Source organism: Melanotaenia boesemani, chromosome 6 (genome assembly GCF_017639745.1).
Source record: "Melanotaenia boesemani isolate fMelBoe1 chromosome 6, fMelBoe1.pri, whole genome shotgun sequence".
Lineage (NCBI taxonomy): Eukaryota > Metazoa > Chordata > Actinopteri > Atheriniformes > Melanotaeniidae > Melanotaenia > Melanotaenia boesemani.
The window spans coordinates 2948028-2974602 of NC_055687.1; the positions used below are offsets into that span (position 1 = coordinate 2948028).

Consider the following 26575-nt stretch of genomic DNA (forward strand, 5'->3'; position numbering starts at 1 on the left):
AGCCCCGGCTGGTTTGAGCCCCGGCTGGTTTGAGCTTCGGCTGGTTTGAGCCCCGGCTGGTTTGAGCTTCGGCTGGTTTGAGCCCCGGCTGGTTTGAGCCTCGGCTGGTTTGAGCCTCGGCTGGTTTGAGCCTCGGCTGGTTTGAGCCCCGGCTGGTTTGAGCCCCGGCTGGTTTGAGCCCCGGCTGGTTTGAGCCCCGGCTGGTTTGAGCTTCGGCTGGTTTGAGCCCTCGGCTGGTTTGAGCCTCGGCTGGGGGGAGGGTGGAACAGTGAGTTCTCTCCGGGTTCTCTGGCTTCACCCACCGTCCAAACACATGCGTGTTAGGTTAACTGCTCTCACTAAATTCTTCCTGGGATGGATGGTGACCTGTCCAGGTGTATCCACCTCTTGCCAGCTAATTGCTGGAATAGGCTCCAGCTTCCCCACAACCCTTAAATGGACCAAGTGGTACAAATAATGAATAAATAAAAGCATCTTTACATTACGGAGACATTAAATCCTTTAAGTTCTTTTTCTTTGTTATTCATGCTTGTTGGTTGCATGTAAAACACGCCTAATTAAAACGTTTTAAATAAACATATAAATATTCTTACAACTTTTTAGTGTTCATTCAGAATTTACCAAATCTGTCCTTTTAAACTAATGTCAACACGACCTGTTAGTGGTCATTAAACTTGTTTACTAGTTCTCAGATTAAATGCTTTGAACATGACTTCATGAAGCATAGTTTCTATGGGTTTCAGTTAAATCTGATTTTGTTTCTAGAAACTTTGGGATGATGTATAAAATGTAAATAATGATTTCCAGATCTCATGGGGCCATATTTTATTCCCAGAAGCAGATAAACAACATGTCAGATGATGAAACTGAGACATTTTACCATCTGATGGAACATATGAGCTGACTGAATGATGAAGATGATGCTGATCTGACACATAAACATTCATTTTTAATATGGAGAGAAATGCGCTCCATATTTTCTCTGCTCATTCTCCAGCTTATTTCTATATTTCTGACAGCAGATGTGTTTTTGTTTTCCAGGAGGTTCCTGATCTCAGAGCCGTTAAGGACCCGACGAGTGGCTGCGGATCAATAACTGATCCCAAACCGTTCACCAGAACCCTGCTGATGTCTCTGCCAGCCATCTTCTTTGGAACCTTGAATGTGTGAAAAGTTCAGCTGACTGGTTTCACATCAGCTGTCCTGTTACCATGACAAGCCACATTCAGTTTGTACAGGTTTAAGCGTGGATGCTTTTTTGTTCTCTAATGAATTTCACACACAGGTTCACATGGAATGATCCACAGCAGTTATAGGGTAAAGTTGTGTTTACTCAGGTTTTGTACATCAGTGCTGCTCTGAAAGACTTTTTGCATTAATCAGTACTTAATCCTTAAACTGCTTGTTATTTCACTTTATTTTTATTTTACTGCATTACATTTTACATTAAGATTTTGATTAATAAAATGAAGAAAATCAGAACGTATTACTTAAATTGAGATTAATTCAGCAGCTTCCATTTATTTTGCTTACAAAGTTCTCTTACCGGAACAGTCATAAAGGTCGTTTGTTAATTTCCTTAAATAAATCCCATAATTCTGTCCAGGAAAGCATCTAACATAGGTTCTTTCAGTAATGCATCTCTTTACTTGGAAATCATTAAGTATAATAACAAAACCTTCATAGTTTGAGAAAAATACATTCTTTTTACAATGTGGCCATCACCTTCATTTCTGGTTGCCATGGTTACTTACGATTAAGCTTTGTCACTTTCTGGTTGGCTTTGGCTGTAAGATCGCTTGGTTATGGTTAGGAAACTGTGGTTGAGGCTAAAAGAGATTATTTCTACAACAATGACATCATTTTCACATGCAGCTGCTCTCATGAGTTTCAGGTGGCATATTCGTCCTTCCTGCGTGAACACACGCCACATGGGCACACGGTCTTAACTACTCATAGGTCACAAAATGTTCAGGTTCAAGGACTGAGGGGAATGAGAGGGAAAGAGCTGAAAATATCCAAAGATAAACTTTGAAAGATCTTCAGAAAGCTGGACAACTGTCAATCAAGACCACTTCAAAAGATTACAAGAAATTTGGCTGCTGGGAAGAGAAATATCAGTCTGCCATGTCTTTAAGGTTTTAAATCACAAAAGGTTTTTAAAAAAGATATCAAACACCAAATTTGTGATATTTTAAAAAAGATTTGGGGACAGCTTTGGGTTTGGGTTCTTGGTCATGAAGGCGTATGAAGACAGGGGCAGAGCTACAGGGGGATCCAGGGTGGCACTGGCCACCTCTGAAATCTCATTGGACACACTAGGTGCCACCTCAGATGATTGACAGGATACTTGAGGGGGGCAAACATCTTTCCAGAGCTGCATGGATCACCATTATCTCTACACCACTTTAAAGTTCATTTTAAATTGGTTTCCTAATAATTCATCCTTCAAAAATATTGATGGCTGCACATTTCTAGAAGAGATTTTGTCCGTGTGCAGGTACAACTAATAATGCTATGTAAGGCTATTAACCTGGTGTTAGCATGAAGCTATGTAGTGGTGTTAATCTAGTTATATACTAGCATTAGATGAGTTTTAAGATAATTTGGGGAAACCAGGTCAAATTTAGTTATCAGCAAGTGTATTTATGGACTACACATCAACTCAGTTAATATTTTCATATTGAAATAAAAGATGCTATAAAGATGCTCAAAGAGAACTTCAGTATTCTCATTACTTACCACTGACTAAGCTAGCACTACATGATCCAGTAGACCAGAACCGATCCCCCTACTACCACACCAGGATCCAGTCTACCACCACCACCAGACAGTAGACTAGAACCGATCCCCCTACTACCACACCAGGATCCAGTCTACCAACATCACCAGACAGTAGACCAGAACCGATCCCCCTACTACCACACCAGGATCCAGTCTACCAACATCACCAGACAGTAGACCAGAACTGATTCCCCTACTACCACACCAGGATCCAGTCTACCAACATCACCAGACAGTAGATCAGAACCGATCCCCCTACTACTGCACCAGGATCCAGTCTACCAACACCACCAGACAGCAGACCAGAACCGATCCCCCTACTACCGCACCAGGATCCACATACTGCACCCAAACAACCATCTTACCTCGTATGGAGCTTTCTGAACTTGTTGCAGATATTTTCCACTTGGTGATCCAGATTTATTTCTCATGTCTTCCTAATGTGACCACAGTTGTTAGAGAGAGAGGAACACATCATTTCCTTTCTTATTGGATGAGCCCCCTTGATAAAGTCTTACCCTCCCATCATGTATAAAAGTCTAGCTCCGCCACTGTAAGAGGAAACAAAGATGCTAACCTACCAGCTAAACAGCAGTACTTTTGATTTAGTTGAGTAAATCAGTCAGTTTATTTAAGTAAAATTTGCCAGGATTCAGGATATTTGTTAGACGTCTGCATGTTGCTCAGAAACGTCAGTGTTCAGTGTGAACTCAGACGCTAAGACTTGTGAAGATGGCTGTTCAGCATGGGCACTTCTCTGTTGCTTTAACTAATGTGACTTTTATTTTTTATTTTTTGTTGTGATGTTCACATTTAGACGTGTTTGAATATTAAGTGGACGCCATGTAGGAGTGGATGTGGTGGAAAAATAAACTTATTTCATTTGGGATTGTGTGAAGTACTTCTGAGAAGTCAATGTCTCGCTATCAGACAGCAGTCAGGAAGCTCTCAGTTCGGAGAAGCAGCCGGGTTAACTCTGCCTCTCACTGGTCAAACTGCTTTGACACTGACGTTTTTGGTTTAAGAATGAATTAGCTCTGATGTCTGCTGCAGGTGAGACACTAACTCTGTTAACATGGACTACTTTTAATCAGATTAACAGCCCAATCAAATGAAAAAGCCTCATCAGATCAGAGTGATCTGGTCCAGTTTGGATGGAATCTGACAGAGAGTGGTTAAAATTAAATCAATATGTTTCTGCAGACCCAGAGAGCCAGAGGACCCTCAGATCTAGACCTGCACTCCCAGACCCTCATGTTTTCACCAGAGTGCCACCTAATGGACGATGAAGCTACAACTATAAAATCAGTTCCCACTGAGATACCACTTGTTTTTTAAAGCTACACTTTTAAGGTTAAAATTTTAAAAGTTAAAGCTGTATTACACCAAAATAAAAATATTAATATTTAATTGCTCATGAATCGTCAACCTAAAAAAATCCTTAAACTTTATGACAAAAAAATATATATTTATATTTATATATATTTTGAATGGTCGGTGGATGGATGGATGAATGGCTGGATAGATAGATAGATAGATAGATAGATAGATAGATAGATAGATAGATAGATAGATAGATAGATAGATAGATAGATAGATAGATAGATAGATAGACAAGTCCTCAGTCCATAATAATAGTAATAATACAATAGTAATAAGTTTAAATGCCTAACTAAGTCTAAACTTACAATCTGATGTTAAGTAAATGTAGGTATTTATTTGGAGGGCTGGTTAGAACAAGAAACTACAGGTGAATAGGGAAACATTTATAACTATCTGGTTTCACCATGAAACTTTGGTTTGGTTTATTCCTCACATTAAGACTCTTAATTTTTACATTTTCTGAAATTGTATTTATTTATTTAAATTTAGTTTTATACAGCCAAAGAAGCGCTAATTTGCATATATTTCTAGGGAAAAAATCAGAACACTGGATTCAAATACAAAGTCTGATTCAAAGTCCTTTTTGCATTTTGTTGACATATTAGAGTCAAAAGTTGTTACAGAGAGGATTTTGGATATCCTTAAAAATAAATAAATAAATAAATAAAAATACTCAGAAAAACCCTCAATTTTTACTGTATTTCATGGATAAAACGTTCTAGAAATCAGGCTGTGAATGAAATATTTTAAAAACAAACTGTCTAAAAAAAAAAATTAAAATACAGACAAGCTGGAAAGTTTGCTGTCTGAACAGCTGCTGAAGTCAATGACAAAAAAGTTCTATTCTATTCTATTCTATTCAATGTAGAGAATTTTGACCCAGTGTATGAGAAAAAATCCTTTTGAGGAACAGGCCTTTCAAAGTTTTGGATAGTAATTTTGAACACATGTATGTTCTAAAACACTATTTACCGACATCACATCCAACCAAATTCATGAGAACAACTAAACAGATTAGTTATAACACATCAGAGCAACAACAGACAAAACAGCAAGTGTGGGAGTTTCACCTGGACACAAACTCAAATTAGGATATTTTTTTGCAGCCATACACTCCTGTTCGCAGGAACAGGAACGTAATATTCACACTGTCCAGTAGATGGCGGCCATGAGTCTTCTCTTTAGTTTGCCAAACGTCAGATCAAGAAGAAAAAGAGGAGGCGGACGTGTTGTGGATCGTCATTGTAGAAGTTGCCGATGAAAAATGTCTTCTGTTCGGTGTATAGGGAAGTTTATCAATGAACGACAACCTGCTGTGGAGGAGGAAATATTCAAGACGGTCGTCAGGCACGAGGAAGACATCGATCGCGAGCGCAAACTGCTGGAAATCACCTGCAAATCCGAGATAATGCGACACAGAAAGGGTATGTAACTCCCTATAAACCATCTGACTGAACACTGATTAGGATTCAGATTAAAGATCGGCGTCCCGTTTATAACAGCGCTGCAGCTGTAGCTCTTTTTTCCCAATAGATCGTGAATGCACCTCTTTTAAAAGCGGCACCCATTCAGAATGAAGCTGTTCCCCAAAAACAGATTAATGAGCGAGCTTTAGAAACCTGACATCTCTCGGAGCTAATAAAAGCCATAAGAAGTGTGTAAATAAAACACGACACAAAGTAAAGGGATAAAACCCACGAAGAAGAACAATGACGCCAAAACATGATGACGCCAGACCACATATCGGGTCTTCACGCTTTCTGTTTGATTTATGGGGGTTTCAGTTTTATTGTACGTCCTTTTATCCCTCGTTTTTCATGTTTGTTGCTTTGACAGAATAAACAGAAGGTGCGCAGACACTGCGGACACACGGGCGGTTCCAAGATGGCGCTGTTAGCCAGAGCAGACTCCGAGCTGGACATTAAATTACCCAGAGGAGGGTTTTCCAACACTTTATACAATTTTAAGATGCAGCATTGACTAGTTTTCCATCCCGTTTGCAGTCAAGACCATACTGAGCTGCAGCAGAAAGAGGAATAAGCCTTGAATGCATCACCGGCTCCTACATTTAACACGGACGAAGAAACATTCAGTCTCCGTCAGTTTGTCCAGGTTAGTGTCGATGCTGTGGAGATAAATTCACGAGAAAATGTCATGTTAAACGCTGGGCAACATCTATGAACGAAAGATAAATGTGGCAATAAAGCTGAGCGTCAGCAAAAGCCAGAAAAAGCAGTTTCTTGTTCAGATAGCCTCAATTTCTACGTTTATTCCTCATCAGAACTGGATTTATGGTTTTGATGGGTGATAAAACAGGTCAAAAACAACAACAACACAAAAGCTTTAGGATTCTACAGAGCACATCAAAACTTCTACAAAGCGAACCTCATCACTGGTGTCCCATTAAATAAAAAGAAAAAAGTAAAGCTGTAGTTATACATAATGGCTGCTACTGCTAATTGCATTCAACCAAAGAAAAACAATAATAATCATCGGGGACGTTACTTTTTATTTACTTGAACTGCTTCAGTAATACTTGAATTGTTGTTCAGCATCCAATAGTAATGAGGTTTTTGCCATTGAGACATCCCATCATGAAGTTGTTATAAATACACACATTTGGTTGACACATAAGTAGAATATTTTAATAGAAATCAAGCCCTGTTTCTCTTACTAAATCTATTGCTGCCTGTTGTCTTCATTCACAGACCCAGGATTTCAGGATTAGTTAGTTTTTCCTTTATTCAACCAGTCTGGCTGCTCAGAGAAAACCAGGGACATGTTCCTAAATATTCTCAGCACAAAGAGTTGTTCCTAGTCATCAAACTCTAAGAATATCTTAGAATCATGATGTTTTCACAGAATTTCCCTTGAAAATGAAGAATAGATCTTAGTGAGAATAAAAGGTATTCCTAAAGAATCTTAGCCCTTAAGAGGCAAGGTAAGTTTTTCTGTACATCACATTTCATGTACAAGACAATTCAAAGTGCTTTACATAAAACATTAACGTATTACAGCAAGGTTCAGGAAGCGTTAAAACAAACTTTAAAAGAAATTACATGAAAATGGAGAGAAAAAAGCTTAAATAAAAAAAGCCAGAAATAAAGTTCCAGTGTTTTAGTTGTTCTGATAAAAGGTGGCAAATTTTGAACCCTGATGTAAAACTGCTGAGTCAGCAGACCTGCAGCTTTCTGGGAGTTTGTTCCACACAAAGTGGTCCCTGTCATTTAAGTAGGACTCAAACCAATTAATTGCAGTGGCCGAAAGGTCCTACCAAGTTATTCAGCTGGTCTAGTGAGATGTTCTGGTGGACCGTGTCAAATGCAGCACTGAGATCCAGCAGTACCAGGACTGAAATATTTCCACTATCTGTGCTCAGGCGAATGTCATTAAGGACCCTAATGATTCCCATCAGACGGAAATCTATGGCTAATGGCGCTCGCGCTGTCATCGCGGTGGATAAACTGTTTATTAATGGACAACTGTACCGCGACCCGGACGTCACTCCGTGGCTCTTCTGATCCCAGGTGCTGTAAGTCAATCTCTCCAAATGATCACTCTTAACTCGCCATTATAGATCACTGACAGTAGAACACACTGCTCGTCTCACCACAGCCTCTACATCTAGATCGATGTATTTTTTTCTGTTTTGTTTTTATATTTCACACAAATACTTTTCTCACTTTTCACTATCTTTCACGCTTTCACTGTTAATTGTAATCCAGCTCGTAATATCAGCAGCGCACGCGGCCGGTCAAAAACCGTCAGGACGCACAGCCGCACCATACATGATAAATATAAACACTCGCGTTTTATGTATGAGAGAACACGCATTAAGGTACATATACGGACATTTAACATACGGACAAACGCGCGCAATCAGGCTGCATGCAAACACGCGCGAACACGCAAGAGGGGCGCACAAAGACACACGCGTCAGTAACACGCATGAAGCATTAAACCGTTCACAATAACCATGTTAAAAAATCGTCTGTTGGAATGTACATGGAGCCGGTTCCAGGGAGAAGAGGTTGAAGATCTTTAATAAATTACAGGAGCTGCAGGCTGACATTGTCTTACTACAAGAGACTCATTTAACAAACTCAACCATAGATCTTTTTAAAACAGCCCAGTTTCCTCATGTTTACTCAGCTTGTTACAATTCTAGGCAGAGAGGAGTAGCTACTCTTATTAATAAGAGACTAAATTTTGACATAGATAGCACAGTAGTGGATCCGGAAGGCAGATTTCTGATAACTTTATTATCTATTTGTAATATCAAATTATGTATTACCAATGTATATGGCCCCAATGCAGATGATCCCTCCTTTTTCCACTCCCTGTTTGCTACACTCCAGAATTATTCAGATAACAGAATAGTGCTAGCTGGTGATTTTAATGTAGTCTTGACTGAACAAGATCGCTGCAGCACATCAGGTAGTCATCGAGTCTGGCAGTCGTCAGAAACTATCAAACAGTACATGAAGGATTTTGGTCTTTGCGATGCTTGGCGCTCTCACCATCCTAAACTAAGAGAATACACCTTCTTCTCTTCAGTTCACCACTCCTTCTCTAGAATAGATTATATATTAAATAGTAACTCACTAATGGGCGACATTTCAGAGACTCAGATACATCCAATCAGCATCAGCGATCACGCACCAGTTTCATTCAGTCTGAGAAACAAAAATAATAAACCGATTGGTAAAAGCTGGAGATTTAACACCTCTTTATTGAAAGATCCTGAGTTTATTGATTATTTTAAAAAAGAATGGTCAATTTATATAGAAAAAAATGACATGCCTGAAACTTCAGCGTGTCTCCTTTGGGAAGCAGGAAAAGCAGTAATGCGAGGGAAAATAATTTCCTTCTCCTCACATAAGAAGAAGAAGGAAACAGCAAGAGTTTTAGAATTAGAACTCAGGATTAAATCATTGGAGGAGGCTTACCGCATTTCCCCCGAAGAGCACACAATGAATAATATAAGGAAAACTAAATTGCAGCTTAAAGAAATTATAGATAAAAAAACACAGTTTTTAGTGCAAAGACTTCGCTTGGAGAACTTTGAACATAGTAACAAATCTGGAAAGTTTTTAGCAAATCAACTAAAAACAAACAAGGAGAAAACAACAATCTCCTCTGTTAAAGATCAAGACGGAAACATCAGCCATGACCCAGACAAGATAAATGACACGTTTAGAAGCTTCTATAAAACATTATATGAATCACAGATTAATCCAACAGATGAACATATTGAACAATTTTTAAACAACATTAATCTACCAAAACTAAAAAATGAAAATAAAATAAATTTAGATGCACCTATTACTGTAGATGAACTCCACGAAGCTCTCCAACATATGCCCAACAATAAAGCCCCGGGTCCAGATGGTTACTCAGCAGAATTTTACAAGGAATTCTGGACAACGCTAGCTCCTACATTTTATAATATGTTGTTAGAAATACAGGAAAAACAAAAAATACCGCAAAATATGAACTTAGCTAATATAACACTATTGCTAAAACCAGGCAAAGACCCCACACTTCCATCCAGTTACCGTCCCATATCTTTAATAAATGTAGACCTGAAAATAATTAGTAAAGCTCTTGCCAGAAGGATAGAAAAAATAACCCCTCTTATAATACATCCGGACCAGACAGGTTTTATAAAAGGTCGACATTCATCTACTAACACGCGTAGACTAATTAACCTCATAGATTACTCTACTTTACATAATCTAGAATCCACAATCATTTCTCTAGATGCAGAAAAAGCCTTCGACAGGGTAAACTGGAAGTTTCTATTTGCAACACTAGACAAATTTGGGTTTGGACCTTCTTTCATAGAGTGGATTAAAATATTATATAATAACCCAAATGCATGTGTGAAAACCAACGATCAAACTTCTCCAAGCTTCCGCTTACAGAGAGGCACCAGACAGGGCTGTCCACTCTCCCCCTCACTTTTTGCCATTTTCATAGAGCCGTTAGCAGCTGCTATTAGACAAAATATAGAAATTAAAGGAATCCAGGGCAAAAATATAGAACATAAAATAAGTCTTTATGCAGATGATGTATTACTCTTCCTTCAGAACTCACAAACATCACTCTCTGAGACAATCACAGTTATTAATAAGTTCTCATCAATATCTGATTATTCTATTAACTGGTCTAAGACTACAGCCATGTCCATCAACTGTGACCTACAAAACATCCCTAATATCAAAATACAGACAGGAAACATTAGATATTTAGGTATAAATATTTCCCCCAGATTATCAGATTTAACAAAATTAAACTATGTTCAGCTACTAAAAACAATAGAAGATGATCTCTTACGGTGGAGGCGCTTACCCATCTCACTAATGGGGAGAGTTGCCACCATTAAGATGATGATTCTACCTAAAGTTAATTATTTATTTTCAATGATACCCACTAAACCCTCCACCAGTTGGTTTAAATCTCTGGACTCTTTCATATCCAAGTTTCTTTGGAAAAACAAGCCGTCACGTATCAGTCTTAAAACCTTACAGCAGACTAAAGATAGAGGAGGACTGGACCTACCAAACTTTAATCACTACTTTATAGCTAACAGGCTGCAGTACATCTCAATGTGGCTCAAACCCAGTTATCTGGATGAGCCGTGGCTAGATGTGGAGCAGGCTTTGTGTGAGGACTTAGTCATCTCTGACCTGCCGTTCATCAGCTCAACCATTAAACCATATAAGTGCTTTAAAAGCCTTAACATCCGTTTTTCCTTAATGGCTTGGTGGGAATTCTGTAAGATAACCAGATCTTCCCTCTTTCCATGTAGACTTACACCCATCTGGAACAACCCTGACATCCTGCAGAACAAAAAGATGATAAACTTCACTCAATGGAAGACTAAAGGAATACAACAGTTAGGACAGATAATAGAAAATGGAAACTTTGTATCTTTCAACACAATTGTCTCACAGTATGGAATCAACAGCAATAAATTCTTAGAGTACCACCAACTAAAATCAATTATATGTAAGAAGTATACCCCTGTACAGTTAGACTTGCAGCTTCCTATCAGAATAGCAGAATTCCTGAATCATAATACTCCAAAATTATTATCAAAAATATATAGATTACATGCAAAGCTAGAAGACAGGATATCTCTCCCAACTTCAAAATGGGAAGATGATTTATCTAATAACTTTGATCAGAAAAGATGGTCACAAATATGTTTAAACACGTTTAAAATGACTCAGAATTCAAATATACAACTAATACAATTCAAAATTCTCCATAGAACTCATTATACAGGACACAGGATGTTCAGGATGGGCCTTTCACCATCAGATATCTGCCCACACTGCTCTGAGAACACCTCTGATAGCTACATCCATGCGCTGTGGTCCTGCACACCTGTCCAAAGGTTCTGGATTAAGGTGTGTGAAGATCTCTCAAAATGGTTTAAAACTAGTTTTCCTACAAACCCCACACTTTGCCTACTGGGCGACCTGGGTGACACTAACATAGGAATACACTCCATAAACTTGGTCCTCGCAGTCTTATGCATCGCAAAGAAAACTATTCTTGTGAACTGGAAAGATAAGAATAATTTGTCTATCCAGCAGTTTAGAAATCTCCTGTTAGATCACATCAGCATTGAGACAATGTCTGTCTCCTCCAGGAACCAATCTGATGACTTTCATTCCCTCTGGTCCCCTGTGACTGGCTACATCACTTAATGTAGGTGGAGGATTGCGGCTTCGCTGGGATGGGGGCGGATGTGGGTGGGGGGTCCCTGGTGGCTTCAGGTCTCCGGTTGTCTCCTGGGTGGGGATCTAGGCTGCTCCGCTGCTGGGTCGGCTGGGGGTTCCGGTCTGGGCGGGCGGCATTGGGTGGGCCCCGGGGTGGGGCTGGCTCGTGGCGGTGGGGGGTGGCTGCCGGGGTGCCTGGGTCGGTGTCCGTCGGCCCCTGGCCGGGTGGCCGGTCGGGCCCGGGGTGGGCCGGGTGGGGGCCCCGGGCTCTGGGGCGTCGGGTCTCCCCCCGCTCCTGGGGGTGGGGGGTCTGCCGCTGCTGGGGGGGGCTGGGCCCGTCCGGATGTGCCATGCCGGGGGTTGGTCCGTGCCCTGGTGCTTGGTCGCAGCCCCGGAACCTGGGTGGGGGTGTGTTTGTGTGTGGGTGTGTGTGTGTGTGTGTCTGTGGGTATGCTGGTGTGTGGGTGGGTGTAGAGGGACGTGTGTGCTGTATGTGTGTGTGGGTGTGTATGAAGGTCTGGGTGTGTGCGTGTATGTGTGTGTGTGAGTAGTGTGCGGGTGTGTGTGTGGAGGTCTATGTGGGATGTGGGTGTGTGTGAAGGTATGTATATATGAGTGTGTGCACGTGGAGGTCGAGGTGTGTGTGGAGGAGTGAAGGAGTGGGTGGAGGCGTGAGTATGTATGGAGGTGCTTGTGTGTATATGCAGGTATGTATGTGAGTGTGTGTGTAGTGGTGTATGTGTATGGAGGGGTATGAGAGTGTGTGTGTATGTGGGCACCGGTGTGTGTGTTTATAGGTATGTGCGTGACGTGTGTGTGTGGAGGTATGTGCACGTATTGAGGTGTTGGTGTATAGAGGTGTGTGAGAGTGTGTGTGCGTTTGCAGGGGGTTAGGACGTGTCCTCTGGGGGCGCCCTGGCTGGGTGTTGGGGGCGGGGGCCTGGGGTTCCCTTCCTTCGCCTCGCCCCCCTCCCACTCAGAAAGAGGAAAGTGGCCCCTTGGGCTGGGGGCTGGCCCCTGGGGGGGTTCGTGGCGTGCCTGGGTTGGGGTGCCTGCTCTGGGCCTGTGACGCCCTTCGGGGCCGGCGGGGGACGGGGGCGCCCTAAGCCACTGGCGGGTCGTCTTCCAGGGGGGAGGCTTACCCCCCTCTGGACCTACATCTCCTGACCCCTCCCCTCCCCACTCTTCACTACATACACAGGTAGGGCCGTGGGGGGTGTGCTTGTTGCGCTGGGCGGGGCAGGGGGGTCATCATAGTGGCCCCGTTGCTTCGCCGAGCGGCAGCATGCCTCCCAGCTTTTAATTCCACTTAGTCACTGAGCACAAATAACATTTGCAACATACAAACACGTTTTGGGGGGTGGAACATGCGAGGTCAGGTGGGTGGGACTGCTCAGGTGGCCCCACCCCCTCCTCAATGCAGTTACTGCCCCCCAATTTTAACCCTCTTTTTTTAATTGCAAACAGCACATAATATTGTCGTAGATAAATTCTTTATCAAAAGGGCTGCTGATATTAAGAGTCTGCAGACAGAGGTCTTTAATGATCCTTTATTCGGCCGACCAGGGGGACACCCCTTCAGGACAAAAGACCCCGTACAATCATTCTCCCAAGCTTATATAGCCTGCCTGTCACTATTTTCAGACACACAGTACCCAGGTATGCAGCCTTGTAGGGCTGACTGGTTGACATCATTTTGATATCATGTTATAATGTCATACTATTAATATTCTGCTGACCAGAGCTACACCTGTTGTTATTCAACTCAGCTCTGATACATTCATACTTCCACATTTCCCCCTTTCAAATATTTCAGAGTAATCGGCCCTAAGACGATACTCTGAAACTTACAATAGGGAAACCTTTTTTAAGCACACTTGTCCACACACGCAGGTCTCAAGCATAACATAGGAGCCAATCTGAACCTCCCGTACGAGGGCGAAAAAAAACCCCGAAGGGAGAAAAAAATTCCCCCGTGCCCCCCCTGTTGGGCGAGCACCGGTAACTTTCGATCTTACTTGACACTCAGGCACGGGTAGGCCAGTGGACCCCTGCACGAGACCTTCTAAGTACTATGACAGAAAGTAACCACACACACACAACAAAGAAACTCCATTACAATCTGTTTTCACAAGGATAACCTATTACAGAAGATTTCTGACTACAAAAACCACACGTGAATAACACAAGATAGAGTCTTTTTCCAGGCCGGAGGCAAACAGGAGTGTTGGGTCACCAGCCTTTCATCACAGGTTGCCGACCCTTTGTCCAACCGACTGTAGTTCTATTGAGACGTCACAGGTCCAACTCAGTACGGACCAATTGGGCAGCCATGATGAAGGATGTCTGTTTCTTGAGACTCGTACTCCATGCTCTCCTCAGGGCGGGAACGATGCACATGCCAAACAAGAAAAGAAGGATCAGAACCAAAGCTGACCCAACTCCCACCTTTATCAATACATTTTTCCAGTCAGCCATTAACTGGTCCAACCAATCAAGAGACCAGTCGCTCTTCCCAGCATGCTCTCGCACCTCTCTCCCCACCCGTATTATTTCTTCCATGGCAGAGGTAAAAGAACCATCTGGCGCTGTGTTAGCTGGAATAAAAGTACAACAGTCTTCCCCGAACATTTGACATATTCCACCCTTATCTGCCAGAAGCCAATCTAGTGCTTGCCTGTTCTGAAGTGCGAGTCTGCTAGTCTCATGCAGCTGTTCTCCTAGTGCACTCAGTCCCTCGATGGTGTGGTTGAACAACCGCTGTTGATTATAATAGATATAATTTATCCAGTTAACATTTTTATTCACAGTTATCCATGGTAGTATAGATTCTATGCCGGCCACTACTTCATTCCTGGCCGAAAATTCCACAGGAATCCCTTTAGCAATTCCAATTGCATCCCGATATACCCCATGAGAACCTGAGACCTGACGCCTACTTCTACGCAGCGCGCCCTTGTCATGCTTCAGGTTAAGAATATTATTTACACCATTGTATACCACCATAGCTGGCACCTTTAAGCGAACAGTAGCACACAACCCCACCCAAGAGGGGGGTAGGGTGCTTCGTAGCAGATTATTTCCACATAACCAGAAGCTATCAGCGACCGCATGTGATTGGTCTCCGAACCAAAATAGGGTTGGAACCGTGATTGACATATTCTGACAGTCCTGATGTAGGGGCTCCGGGTTTTCAAACCATACTGCTTTTGTTATGAAGAGCGGAGACATACCAGACTCTGGGAACCATGATAATACCCATGTGACATTACATCTTACCGTCGTGTTCCCCACCATTATTCCATTTTGCTGGAGAAATCCTCCGCTGGCAAAACACTCGTATGCGGCGTTATAGTCCACCTCGTAAACCGTGGGAGGGGACATGGCGGTATTTGCCACCTGGTAAGGTTCACACAATTCCTGGATTTTGTAACCCCTATACTTATTTAAATAACCATGCATCCTCTGGGCCCCATAAAGTAATCTACACTTTATACCACACATCGGGAGCCCAAAGAAAGCATTCGTTGTTGTAGACTTGAACGCTTCCTCTTTACACACCCGGCGTTGTTCCTGGGCACACTCCCAAGAGTTGTACTTGTCTGGGATAACAACCGGAGGGGCTCCAGGCGCCTTTGAGCACCATATGCATTCCTCCGAAGTCATTTCCTTTACTGACAGCCAAGCCCAGCGATACCAAGTGTTGGCCATCGCTTCCTTCCATAAGTAATCTTCACTAGGTCTAAACCCTCGTACTTCCGGTTGCCCCTTTACATCCTCCCCCCCCTCTAATGTTTTATCATGATAACTATCTACCAAAGTATCTAACCCTAGAGGGGGAAGAGTGAATGACTCAACCACCCCACTGTCTGGTTGGCCATCAGCAACCACGGTGGGCTGCGGTTCAGGTGTAAAAGCAACTTTATTCACAACAGGGGTGTTAACTGTGGTCTGGTAAGAACTTACAACCTTCCCAATCTCCAATAGACCTTCCAGTGTGTTCCAAGCAGCAGCCCATACCTGGTCAACCATTAAGGATGTTATACGTGCTAAGTGTTCATACCCCAGTCCTCCTGGTACTGACTGATGGTTACCTATTCCTGCCTGTGGGCGTGGAGTAATGATTGCTTCAAGACCAACCTTATCCGGCTCCATAAAGTAATCTACACTCCTGGCTGGCTCGCCAAATGTCGTAGATAAATTCTTTATCAAAAGGGCTGCTGATATTAAGAGTCTGCAGACAGAGGTCTTTAATGATCCTTTATTCGGCCGACCAGGGGGACACCCCTTCAGGACAAAAGACCCCGTACAATCATTCTCCCAAGCTTATATAGCCTGCCTGTCACTATTTTCAGACACACAGTACCCAGGTATGCAGCCTTGTAGGGCTGACTGGTTGACATCATTTTGATATCATGTTATAATGTCATACTATTAATATTCTGCTGACCAGAGCTACACCTGTTGTTATTCAACTCAGCTCTGATACATTCATACTTCCACATTATATTCCCTCACTAGTGGGGGAGGGAGGGGGGATGGGGTCTTCAAGCGCCCCTGTCTCCATGGATGGCCCGGGGGCGGGGCGGGCCGGGTGGCCTGTCGCGTTGGCCCGGGGCGTGGGCGGGCTGCCCCGGGGGGTTTGGCTGCTGGCCCTGGGGGGAAAGTGCTGTTTTGGGGGTGGGGAGTGGGGGACTGGGGCAGTGTGGGGGGGGTGGGGGCCTGGTTCGTGTCTCCTCGCCTCCTGGCTGGGGCTGTCCCCCCCCGGCGTGGGGTGGCGGGAGGATGGTGGTGGGGGGATGGTGTTTGTGTGTGTGTGTGTGTGTGGGGGAGGGGGGGTGGTGTGGGTGTGGGAGGATGAATGGTGGAGGGATGATGTATGTGGGGGAGGATGGGGTATGTGTGGGAGAATGTATGGTGCAGGGATGGGGAGTGTGTGGGAGGATGGATGGTGGAAGAATGGTGTGTGTGCAGGAGGATGGATGGTGTATGGGAGGGAGGATGGTGTGTGTTTGGGGGAGTGGTGTATGTTTGGGAGAGTGGGTGATGGAGGGGTGGTGTGTGTGTGTGTGGGAGGATGGGGTACGTGAAGGTGGATGTTTGGTGTAGGAGAGGGAGGACGGTGTATGTGTAGGAGAATGATGTATGTGTGGGAGGATGGGTAGTGGAAGGATGGTGTGTGTGTGTGTGTGTGTGTGGGAGGTGTGAAGGTGGAGGATGGTGTATGTGTGGGAGGATGAGTGGTGGAGGGATGATGTGTGTGTGGGAGGATGGGGTAGGTGTGGGAGAGTGTATGGTGGAAGGATGGTGAGTGTGTGGGAGGATGGATGGTGGAAGGATGGTGTGTGTGTGGAAGGATGGATGGTGGAAGGATGGTGTGTGTGTGTGGGAGGACAGAGTATGTGAGGGTTGGATGGTGTATGTGTGGGAGGATGAATGGAGGAGTGGAAGGAGAGTGTGTGTGTTTGTGTGTGTGTGTGTTGGTCTGGGGGGGGGCAGGACTGGTTCTCGGGGTGTGCGGCTGGGCGCTGGGGTGTGGGGCTGGCCTCTGGTGGTGGCCGTCTGGGCGGGCCAGGTCCCCCCGGGTGGCGTGCTGGCCCTCGGCCTGTGGGGGAGGGGGGTGTCCCTGCGCTCCTGGGCCCGGGCCCTCTGCCCCGTCTGTCCCGGGCGGCCGGTGCCCGGGGGGGTCGGGGACTGCTGGCCTCGGCCTGCCGGGGCCGGTGCCCTGTGTCCGCGGGGCGGCTCCTGCTGGGGTCTCCTGCTGCTGCCTTCCTGGGCGGGCGAGTGGTCGTCTCTGTGGACCGGTCGGGATCTGTAGCCTACGGGGGGGCTGGTGGCCTGGGTCTCGGGACCGCTGGCCTGACTCTGGCCTCTGTTCAAGTGAGGTGGCATCTGCATGATCACTCTGCATGGTCACTCCTTCCTGAACGTCTCCACACAGTCTTTGCGTCGCCGTGTGGCCGAGTTCTCCAACACATCCACACAGGTTTCTCTGCGCGTGTTCTTGAATACAGCAGTTTCACTTATATCTATTATCATATTTTTTTTCTTTTTTTTTTATTATTTCTGTTCTTATTATTATTATTATTACTCCTACTCTTATTATTATTACTACTACTATTATTATTATTACTATTATTGTGATTATTATTATTGTTACTATTATCAACTAGTTGTGTAATGACCTACTGGCCAGGATGATCTTAGCTATATATGTTGCAAGTAGTATGGATTACATGGTTTTCTGTATAATGTTTTAAGTCCCCACCCGCACTCCCCACACCCTTTCTGTCCCTCTCTCTCCCCTCCCTCTTCTCTCTACTTTCTTTTCTATCTCTCTCTCTCTCTGTCCCCTCCGGTCGAGTCCAGCATTAAGAGTCTGATTTAATAAAGTTTTTCATGTCATCAAGAGGGACTTTATACATGTAGTATAAATCCCTGCTTGATAGAGTAAAATTGCCCAGCACCAGACAGCAGCCAGACAATCATTCTGTTTGCAACGATGCTGGACAAGACAGGTTAAAAAAAAAAAAAAAAAAAAAAAAAAAAGGACCCTAACTAGAGCATATCAGTGCTGAAAACGTGACTGGTCGACATCAGAACAGTTATTTAGTGGCAGGAAGTTTTTTAGCAGTTGAAATGGGTCAGTGACATGACATGCACATTTTTGTGTCTGAGTATATTATTTCTTTTTTTAAATAATTTTATCAATGTATTAAAGGCATCACTTCTACAAAACTATTGAGTTTTAATGCAGTTTCAGCACATTGTAATAGTATATAGTAAAGCATGACAGTTACAACGAAGCACGGGTCGCTGTCATGACACATGACAGAGTTAAACTAAAACTGGAGACATGTTCGTCATTCTTAATTTCACAATGTTGTTATAAATGTACTAGAGCTGCAACTAAATACTATTCTGATAGACAATTAGTCATCAATTATTTAAATGATTAGTCGACTAATCGGATTATGGATCTCATAATTATTAAATGGCTCTTATTTCACTTTCAGCTTTTAAATCTTTTAAAGCGTGAGGTTGTTTAAATGATGTGTTAATTAAAAAGATGAGATGGACACTTCATTCAAAAATACATCTGTTATTAAACTTTGCTGACGATATTAACCTGAAACTGATAACAGAAAAAGTAAATACAAACCAAATATCCATTAAAAAAAATAACTGAAAGAATAGGAAGAGGCACATTGGCAGCAGAGAGAAAAACGGTGAACAAGCCTGAGTTTTTGTTTAAAAAAAAAAGTGCATTTAGTGCAGAACATTCAGTGCTTTGCGGCTCCTGTTACATTATACAACTATCTACATGACGGTATGTCATGTTTGACTCATCCTTAAGTCCAGCGTGCCTCCTCTTTAAATGTTCGAGCACTGCAGATGTACGTCCGTGGTAAGCAAGGTCCACTTTTATAAATCTCACATGTACCTAATTTATTTTGTAAGTTTAATTGAAGTGGTCCCAGACTTTTGACATCCGCTGCTACTGTTTTGTTCCCTGTCCGCCGCCATATTTTTCCCATGGCGGACTTTATTGCATATACGCAGCTCAAGAAGATGATGTCTCACTCTGTAGGTTTTTTTTTTTTTTTTTTTGCCAAAAATAGCCGACTATTCTTATTGTCGACAACGTCAACTAATCGTTGCAGCCCTAAAATGTACCTGTCGTCAAGCTCCGCTCCATCCACCTTTGCAGTGCTGCCTGGCTGTAGCTACTGCTGTAGTTACTGACATTTATACCATGGCCTGGGTGAATACTCAGTTCTGATTGGCTGGAGGGTGTCCATTAAAAAGTTATAATAGACACCTATAAAAGAAGTTCCGGCCAAATAGCCTTATTGTTGTAAATTATTGCGATGACTAAATGGTAGTTGGTAACCATGGCAACAGAAATTCAGACGCCGGACTGCAGACACGCCAGATCATGTCTGTGACGGCACATTGTTGTAAAAGTAGGTGCAGGCTCCGTCAGTCCAGGAGAGACGAGAATTTTGTCAACAACATTTTGTCGTCCCGCAACGTCCCAACCAGCAGCGGTCAGTGTCCACAGACGTTAAACCAGAAGCGGTCAGAGTCCACAGACGTTAAACCAGCAGCGGTCAGAGTCCACAGACGTTAAACCAGCAGCGGTCAGAGTCCACAGACGTTAAACCAGCAGCGGTCAGAGTCCAAAAACGTTAAACCAGCAGCGGTCAGAGTCCACAAATGTTAAACCAGCAGCGGTCAGAGTCCACAAACGTTAAACCGGCAGCGGTCAGAGTCCACAAATGTTAAACCAGCAGCGGTCAGAGTCCACAAATGTTAAACCAGCAGCGGTCAGAGTCCACAAACGTTAAACCAGCAGCGGTCAGAGTCCACAAATGTTAAACCAGCAGCGGTCAGGGTCCACAAACGTTAAACCGGCAGCGGTCAGAGTCCACAGACGTTAAACCGCCAGCGGTCAGGATCCACAACCGTTAAACCGGCAGCGGTCAGAGTCCACAGACGTTAAACCGCCAGCGGTCAGGGTCCACAACCGTTAAACCGGCAGCGGTCAGGGTCCACAGACATTAAACCGGCAGCGGTCAGAGTCCACAAACGTTAAACCGGCAGCGGTCAGAGTCCACAGATGTTAAACCAGCAGCGGTCAGTGTCCACAAACGTTAAACCGGCAGCGGTCAGTGTCCACAAACGTTAAACCAGCAGCGGTCAGTGTCCACAAACGTTAAACCGGCAGCGGTCAGAGTCCACAAACGTTAAACCGGCAGCGGTCAGAGTCCACAAACGCTAAACCAGCAGCGATCAGAGTCCACAGATGTTAAACCAGCAGCGGTCAGTGTCCACAAACGTTAAACCAGCAGCGGTCAGTGTCCACAAACGTTAAACCGGCAGCGGTCAGAGTCCACAAACGTTAAACCGGCAGCGATCAGGATCCACAAACATTAAACCGGCAGCGGTCAGGGACCACAAACATTAAACCGGCAGCGGTCAGGGTCCACAACCGTTAAACCGGCAGCGGTCAGGGTCCACAACCATTAAACTCTGTCCTTCAAACGCCGCCATGGATATGCCAGTATCTTTGAGATGTCGCGATCAACTGCAATGTTGCATTTAATTTTAGCTAGGTCATCACCAGTCTTTCTTTCTTGATTACCTTATGTGGCGGGTGGTGTTGGTAAGGCAAAAAACAACAATAATTTCTATACAAAAACAGAAGAGGGTGACAACCCAACTGGGGAGTTAAACCCCCCAGTAAACCTAAAAAGGGTAGGTTCAAATAAAATGCACCTTGGCAGGTGGATTCCCATAAAAATGAAATTTTATTTAAACAATTTCTTTTAAAAGATTTAATAATAAAACATACAAACAACCCTATATGCCAGGGTTTAGATCGTACGGAGGGCTGATGAACTGGAGAAGCTGGTGGAAATCCAAGCGGAGACAAAACAGCAACCTCTCACATACAGTATAGCGTAGGACACGCTACTTCACGTGTCTAAAAAAAAGAGGAAAACACACGAATCATATAATGCAGATTAATGTCCCGCTCCGTTCGGCAAAACTCTGCCGATTATGATAATTTTGAAAAGGGCCATCAATCGGCCCATCTAATCAGCCAGCCGATAAATCAGTCGGGCTAGATTTGAGAAACACCGTATTAAACAGTCTGATGTCATCATTATGTCTGAAGTAGAAAAGCCAGGTCTGATGTTTAACCAGATTAACTCCATCCAGGTCAGGAGTTTGTGAGAAGAAATGGAGCCTTGAGGCAGAAGAGCGTGATGGAAATTTTATTCAGAACAGTATCAGTTCAGATGCTTACGTCCAAAACAGTTTGTATGGTAAGAAGCTCAGCATGTTTACAGATGACTGTGCAAAGACAACTTCTATTTTATGGAAGCAGATTTCAAACTAATGAGTGGATCCTTCTCAGCTAGAATCTTTGTGAATTATTTCCACGACAAGAACAAAATGAAGGAAAAAGTTTCTCATCTGGAACTTGCTCTGAAGAAAAACTGTATTAACACTTCATCCATAACAAGTCCTCTACTTTTAGATTTTCTTCTCTTATATTCAGATTGCACCTTCCTCTATGCATCAGTAACCTTTTTCTCCTGAACAAACTCGCCTTATAATACAAACTGTACTCTTGTTTTGTGTCTTCTTGTTTATCTCCCCAGACCTTCCTCAGCAACATGTTTACACCAAGGAAATTTTCTCGGATCAGCAGGAGAGGAATTCCAGTCGGGACCAAACAGAATCGAAGCCACATATTAAAGAAGAACTGGAGGATCTATGCATCAGTCAGGACCTTGAGCCACATGTACTGAAGCAGGAGTTCAACATCATCATGGTAACACATGAGAACAGTGATCACAGCGAACCAGAACCTGAGAGCCAAGACCTGGAGGAATCGGACAGAATTCACAGTAACAAAGCAGATGCCTCCTCCGTGTGTTATTCTGACACAGGTAAAAAGTCTGATAATCTGACCTGTGGAAAAAAAATGGTTCTAAGTCAAATTCCAAACTGAAGGCACATTAGAGTCCACACAGATGAAACAGTCAGTCCACATGAGAGCTCACACAGGTGAGAGGCCATTTGCTTGAAAAGCTTGTAGGAAAATAATTGCTGAATTATACTCGGAGGAGTGAAACCATATATTTGTGAAGCGTGGGAAAGGTTTCAGTAACAGCCATGTTTTGCTGCAATGTACAACTCACGCAGACAAAGGGTGTGAAAAGTTCCAGCCTGGTAACATGGAAACTCACACATTAAATGGATAGGAACATAAGTTTAGTAACTCCAGCATTTTAAAGTGTAACAAGTACAAATTAAATATACTAATATGGAAGAATTCCTCAAATTTTCCAACTACAAAACTTTAGTCCCACATTATACATGCCCTTGGACCAAGTGTTGGAGAGCACTCCTTCCGAGGACTCCTCGTTCTGCTGGGGGACTTCAGTGCCCACCTGGATATGACAGTGAGACCTGGAGGGATGTGATTGAGAGGAACGGCCCCCCTGATCTGAATCCAAGTGGCCTTTCCTTTCTGGACGTCTGTGCTCGTCATGGATTGTCCATAACGAACACCTTGTTCAGGCTTAAGATGTCCACGTGTGCACTTGGCACCAGGACACTCTAGACCGCAGTTTGATGATCGACTTTGTAGTCACATCATTGGACTTGCAGCAGCATGTCTCAGACACTCGGGTGAGGAGGGGTCAATTTTTAACTAGGGCTGCCACAACCGATTATTTTGATAACCGAGTAGTCACTGAATATTTTGGTGATTAGTCAACTAATTGGATCATATGTAAATTGTATGTTAACACACCGGTATTCAGCTGCTCTTATATAACCAAAAGTAGTTTCCAGCTTGAAGTGTTTTCTCTAAGTGTTACGTGCTATCTAATAAGCCTGTACCCTAGCTCATTGTAGACATCAGTGTTAGCAGCTAACTAGCCAATTAGCTTACCGAGACATGGCCAAGGTGGTGAGGGGATCCAGTGTGTTTGCCTCAGGATTGGGTCTCTACTGTTTGCAGATGATGTGGTTCTGTTGACTTTATCAGGCTGTGATCTCCACTCGGCGATTCGCAGTCTAGTGTGAAGCGGTTGGGATGAGAATCAACACCTCAAAATCCGAGACCATGGTCCTCAGCCGGAAAAAGGGTGGAGTGTCATCTCCGGGTCAGGAATGAGGTCCTGCCCCAAGTAGAGAGGTTTCTGGGGGTCTTGTTCACGAGTGAGGAAGGATGGAATGGGAGATTGACAGGTGGAACACTGTGGCGGACTCTGCGTTGGTCTGTTGTGGTGAAGAAGGAGCTGAGCTCTTGATTTACTGGTCGATGGGATGGGCACATGGGATTGGGAAAATGTAGCAGATAAACTAATGTTTTGACAACTTGGGCTCTTGGAAACATTCTGGTCCAGACCACTTGGTGACAGTAATGCCACAAATTCATTTTTCCCAACCGCCAAAAAAGCACAGAGATCAGGATTTACTGAACCGATCGCAGGGAAAAAAGAAAGATAAGAAATGTGGAGAAACAGGTAACTGGGATGAAAGGGCAGATATCTTGCTCTAGGATTAACAGTAAACGTGTTTCTTATTACATCATGTCTGTGCTGGGAATGTTTATTCCTCCATAGGGGGGGCACTGTAGAAGAAGTTTGAGAACCACTGGCTTAATCCAACTAAAAGGTGGATTAACCCCAGAACCAAATATTCATTGTTTTAACTTCTTTAAAGTAGACAGTACTACTACAGTCATTTAGCAGACGCTTTTATCCAAAGCGACTTACATCTGAGAGGAAGAACACAAGCAAGGATTTAAACAAGATGGGACGTCATAAATAAATATCCGACTGGTGTGAGTCCAGTTGGACCCAGGTGCTGTCATGTAGTGCTAGAGGCAGTACATTTTATTTGTTTGTTTTTTGTAAGTCCCATGTTTAAATACAAGATCACGATTTCATCACAAAATATCATCTTGGGCAAAAGTACACAGAGAAATTCACTTTCTTTTTCATCATGCACGTATTTGCATATCTGTAGATTATATTTAGTAGGATGTGTTTTCTAATATTACAGAAATAATATTTTTCTTCATGTAATGTTTTTTTTTTTGTCTTTCCAGATCTCCCAAAGCAGTATGTCTGCAAAAAGGAGGAGGTTCTTTCAGACCATCATCTCTGTAAAAAGGAAAAGAACCGCGGTTTGGATCAGAAGAAACCACTGCCTCCATGCATTAAAGAAGAACAGGATGATTCCTGCATTAGTCATGATCTTCATCAGCCTGTACTGAAGCAGGAATACAATATTGTTATGGTGACATATGAAGGAAGTGACCACAGTGAACCTGAGTGTCAAGACCAGGAAGAACACAGCAGAAGTCCCAGTAGTGGTGCAGACATGTCAGAGAGTCGAAGCATTACTGATACGAGTGAAAAGTCTCTAAAGTGTGGCTTTTGTGGAAAAGTTTATAAGTCTAAGTCTAAACTAAAGGCACATTATAGAGTCCACACAGGTGAAAAACCATATTCTTGCAAAACATGTGGGAAAAGATTTTCCAGCTCCTCTGCTTTGTATAATCACATAAACACGCACACAGGTGAGAGGCCGTACTTCTGTAAAACCTGTGGGAAAGCTTTCAGAGTGAATGAAAAATTACTGATCCACATGAGAACCCACACGGGTGAGAGGCCATACTCTTGTAAAACATGCGGGAAAAGTTTCACACAAAATGGAAATTTGACCGTTCACATGAGAACCCACACAGGCGAGAGGCCATATCCTTGTGAAACATGTGGAAAACGTTTCAGTAATAATGGCGATTTGCTGCGTCACATATCGACCCACACTGGTGAGAGGCCGTATTCTTGCAAAACATGCGGGAAACGTTTCACTCAAAATGGTAGTTTGACTGCTCACATGAGAACCCACACAGGTGAGAGGCCGTACCTTTGTGAAACATGTGGGAAACGTTTCTGTCACAACAGGGACTTACTGATCCATATAACCACTCAACACGGATAAGAAGCTCTAGTCCTGAAATATCTGTGGAAAAAAATATCATGTCACCAAGACATACAAAAAAGAATAAATCTATGAGATCAGAATTGAAGCTTTGCAAAGCGTTTTTAGTTTTTCCTGCAACAGGGTACATTTATGATATCTCAGAGTTTATAGATGGTCATCTATTATTGATACTTGAGAAGAAAGGGATCAAATGCAGTTAGTATTAATATCAATTTCACAAAAATATCTTTTATCAGCAATCTGTGTCTCAAACCGCACACTTACATGAGTGCACTGGAAGGTAGTGTGTAGTGCTGATCCAAACTGAGCACTAACGTTTTAAACTTAACAGTAATGATGTACCAGCTCTTGACGGTGATTCTTAATTTACAGAATGAATTTACAACTCTTGATTTTACTTTGTTTACTCCTTACTTAACCCCACCTGTAAACTTTGTCGCATCCAGCACAGGATCCTCCTCGGGCTGCACATGAATTAGAACTTATGCTTATTTATTTTAAGGTATATGATCCTCCTACATGCTGCCTAATAGCAGCGCCGCTCCGTTAATATACTTTTGTTTTAGGACAATCCGTCCAAGTTCTTCCAAAATCACGTTAACATACGTGTTTGCATGTCATCATACTTTTATGCTATTAAATGCCTTTTAAAAGGCCTCATTAGTGAAACAAAGAACCGTGGCCTCCACTGTATTAATTTATCTCAGTAGATAACAATAGAAACCATCAGCACACGTTCATGTGTCTTTGCGTGTCTCCCCCATACCTGTTAGTATAAAGTACTATTTAAAACACTAATAAAACAGCTTTTAAGTAAGATATCTTAACTGAATTAAAGTACTTTACATTATACATGTTTTATTGGTGTTTCCACTGAAACGTTAACGTCTGCAACAGGAAACGATTTTACTAGAAACCAAAATTTAAAATATGAAATGCAGTAATGAAGACGCTAAAACAGGGATGCAGAAAACTTTTTATTTAAACTTTTTATTAAAACATTTCTCTCTTGCCGCCTCCTCTTCTCCACAGCAGCGTCCTAGCCCGCAGGTGGTAAATGCCTCAGTGCCACTGCTGGCTCGGTGGTTCGATGCCACAGTGACCTACGGTGAGCACACAGTGGCAGGTTATAT

At 43.2% G+C, this 26575-nt stretch overlaps 1 protein-coding gene and 1 long non-coding RNA gene across 2 annotated transcripts; one reads left to right on the plus strand and one right to left on the minus strand.

The window, feature by feature from the left end:
- Nucleotides 1-272: 272 nt before the first annotated feature.
- On the minus strand, nt 273-12722 carry LOC121641728. Its single transcript, XR_006010785.1, has 3 exons — nt 12711-12722; nt 11428-11448; nt 273-334 (listed from the first exon to the last, which is right to left on the minus strand). It is a non-coding gene; the product is annotated as an uncharacterized LOC121641728 (long non-coding RNA).
- On the plus strand, nt 5348-25961 carry LOC121641662 (zinc finger protein 37 homolog). The gene is made up of 3 exons (XM_041987940.1): nt 5348-5591; nt 22076-22366; nt 24541-25961. The coding sequence occupies exons 1-3, from the start codon at nt 5432-5434 to the stop codon at nt 25437-25439; spliced, it is 1350 nt and encodes a 449-aa protein (XP_041843874.1). The 5' UTR covers nt 5348-5431; the 3' UTR covers nt 25440-25961.
- Nucleotides 25962-26575: the final 614 nt, after the last annotated feature.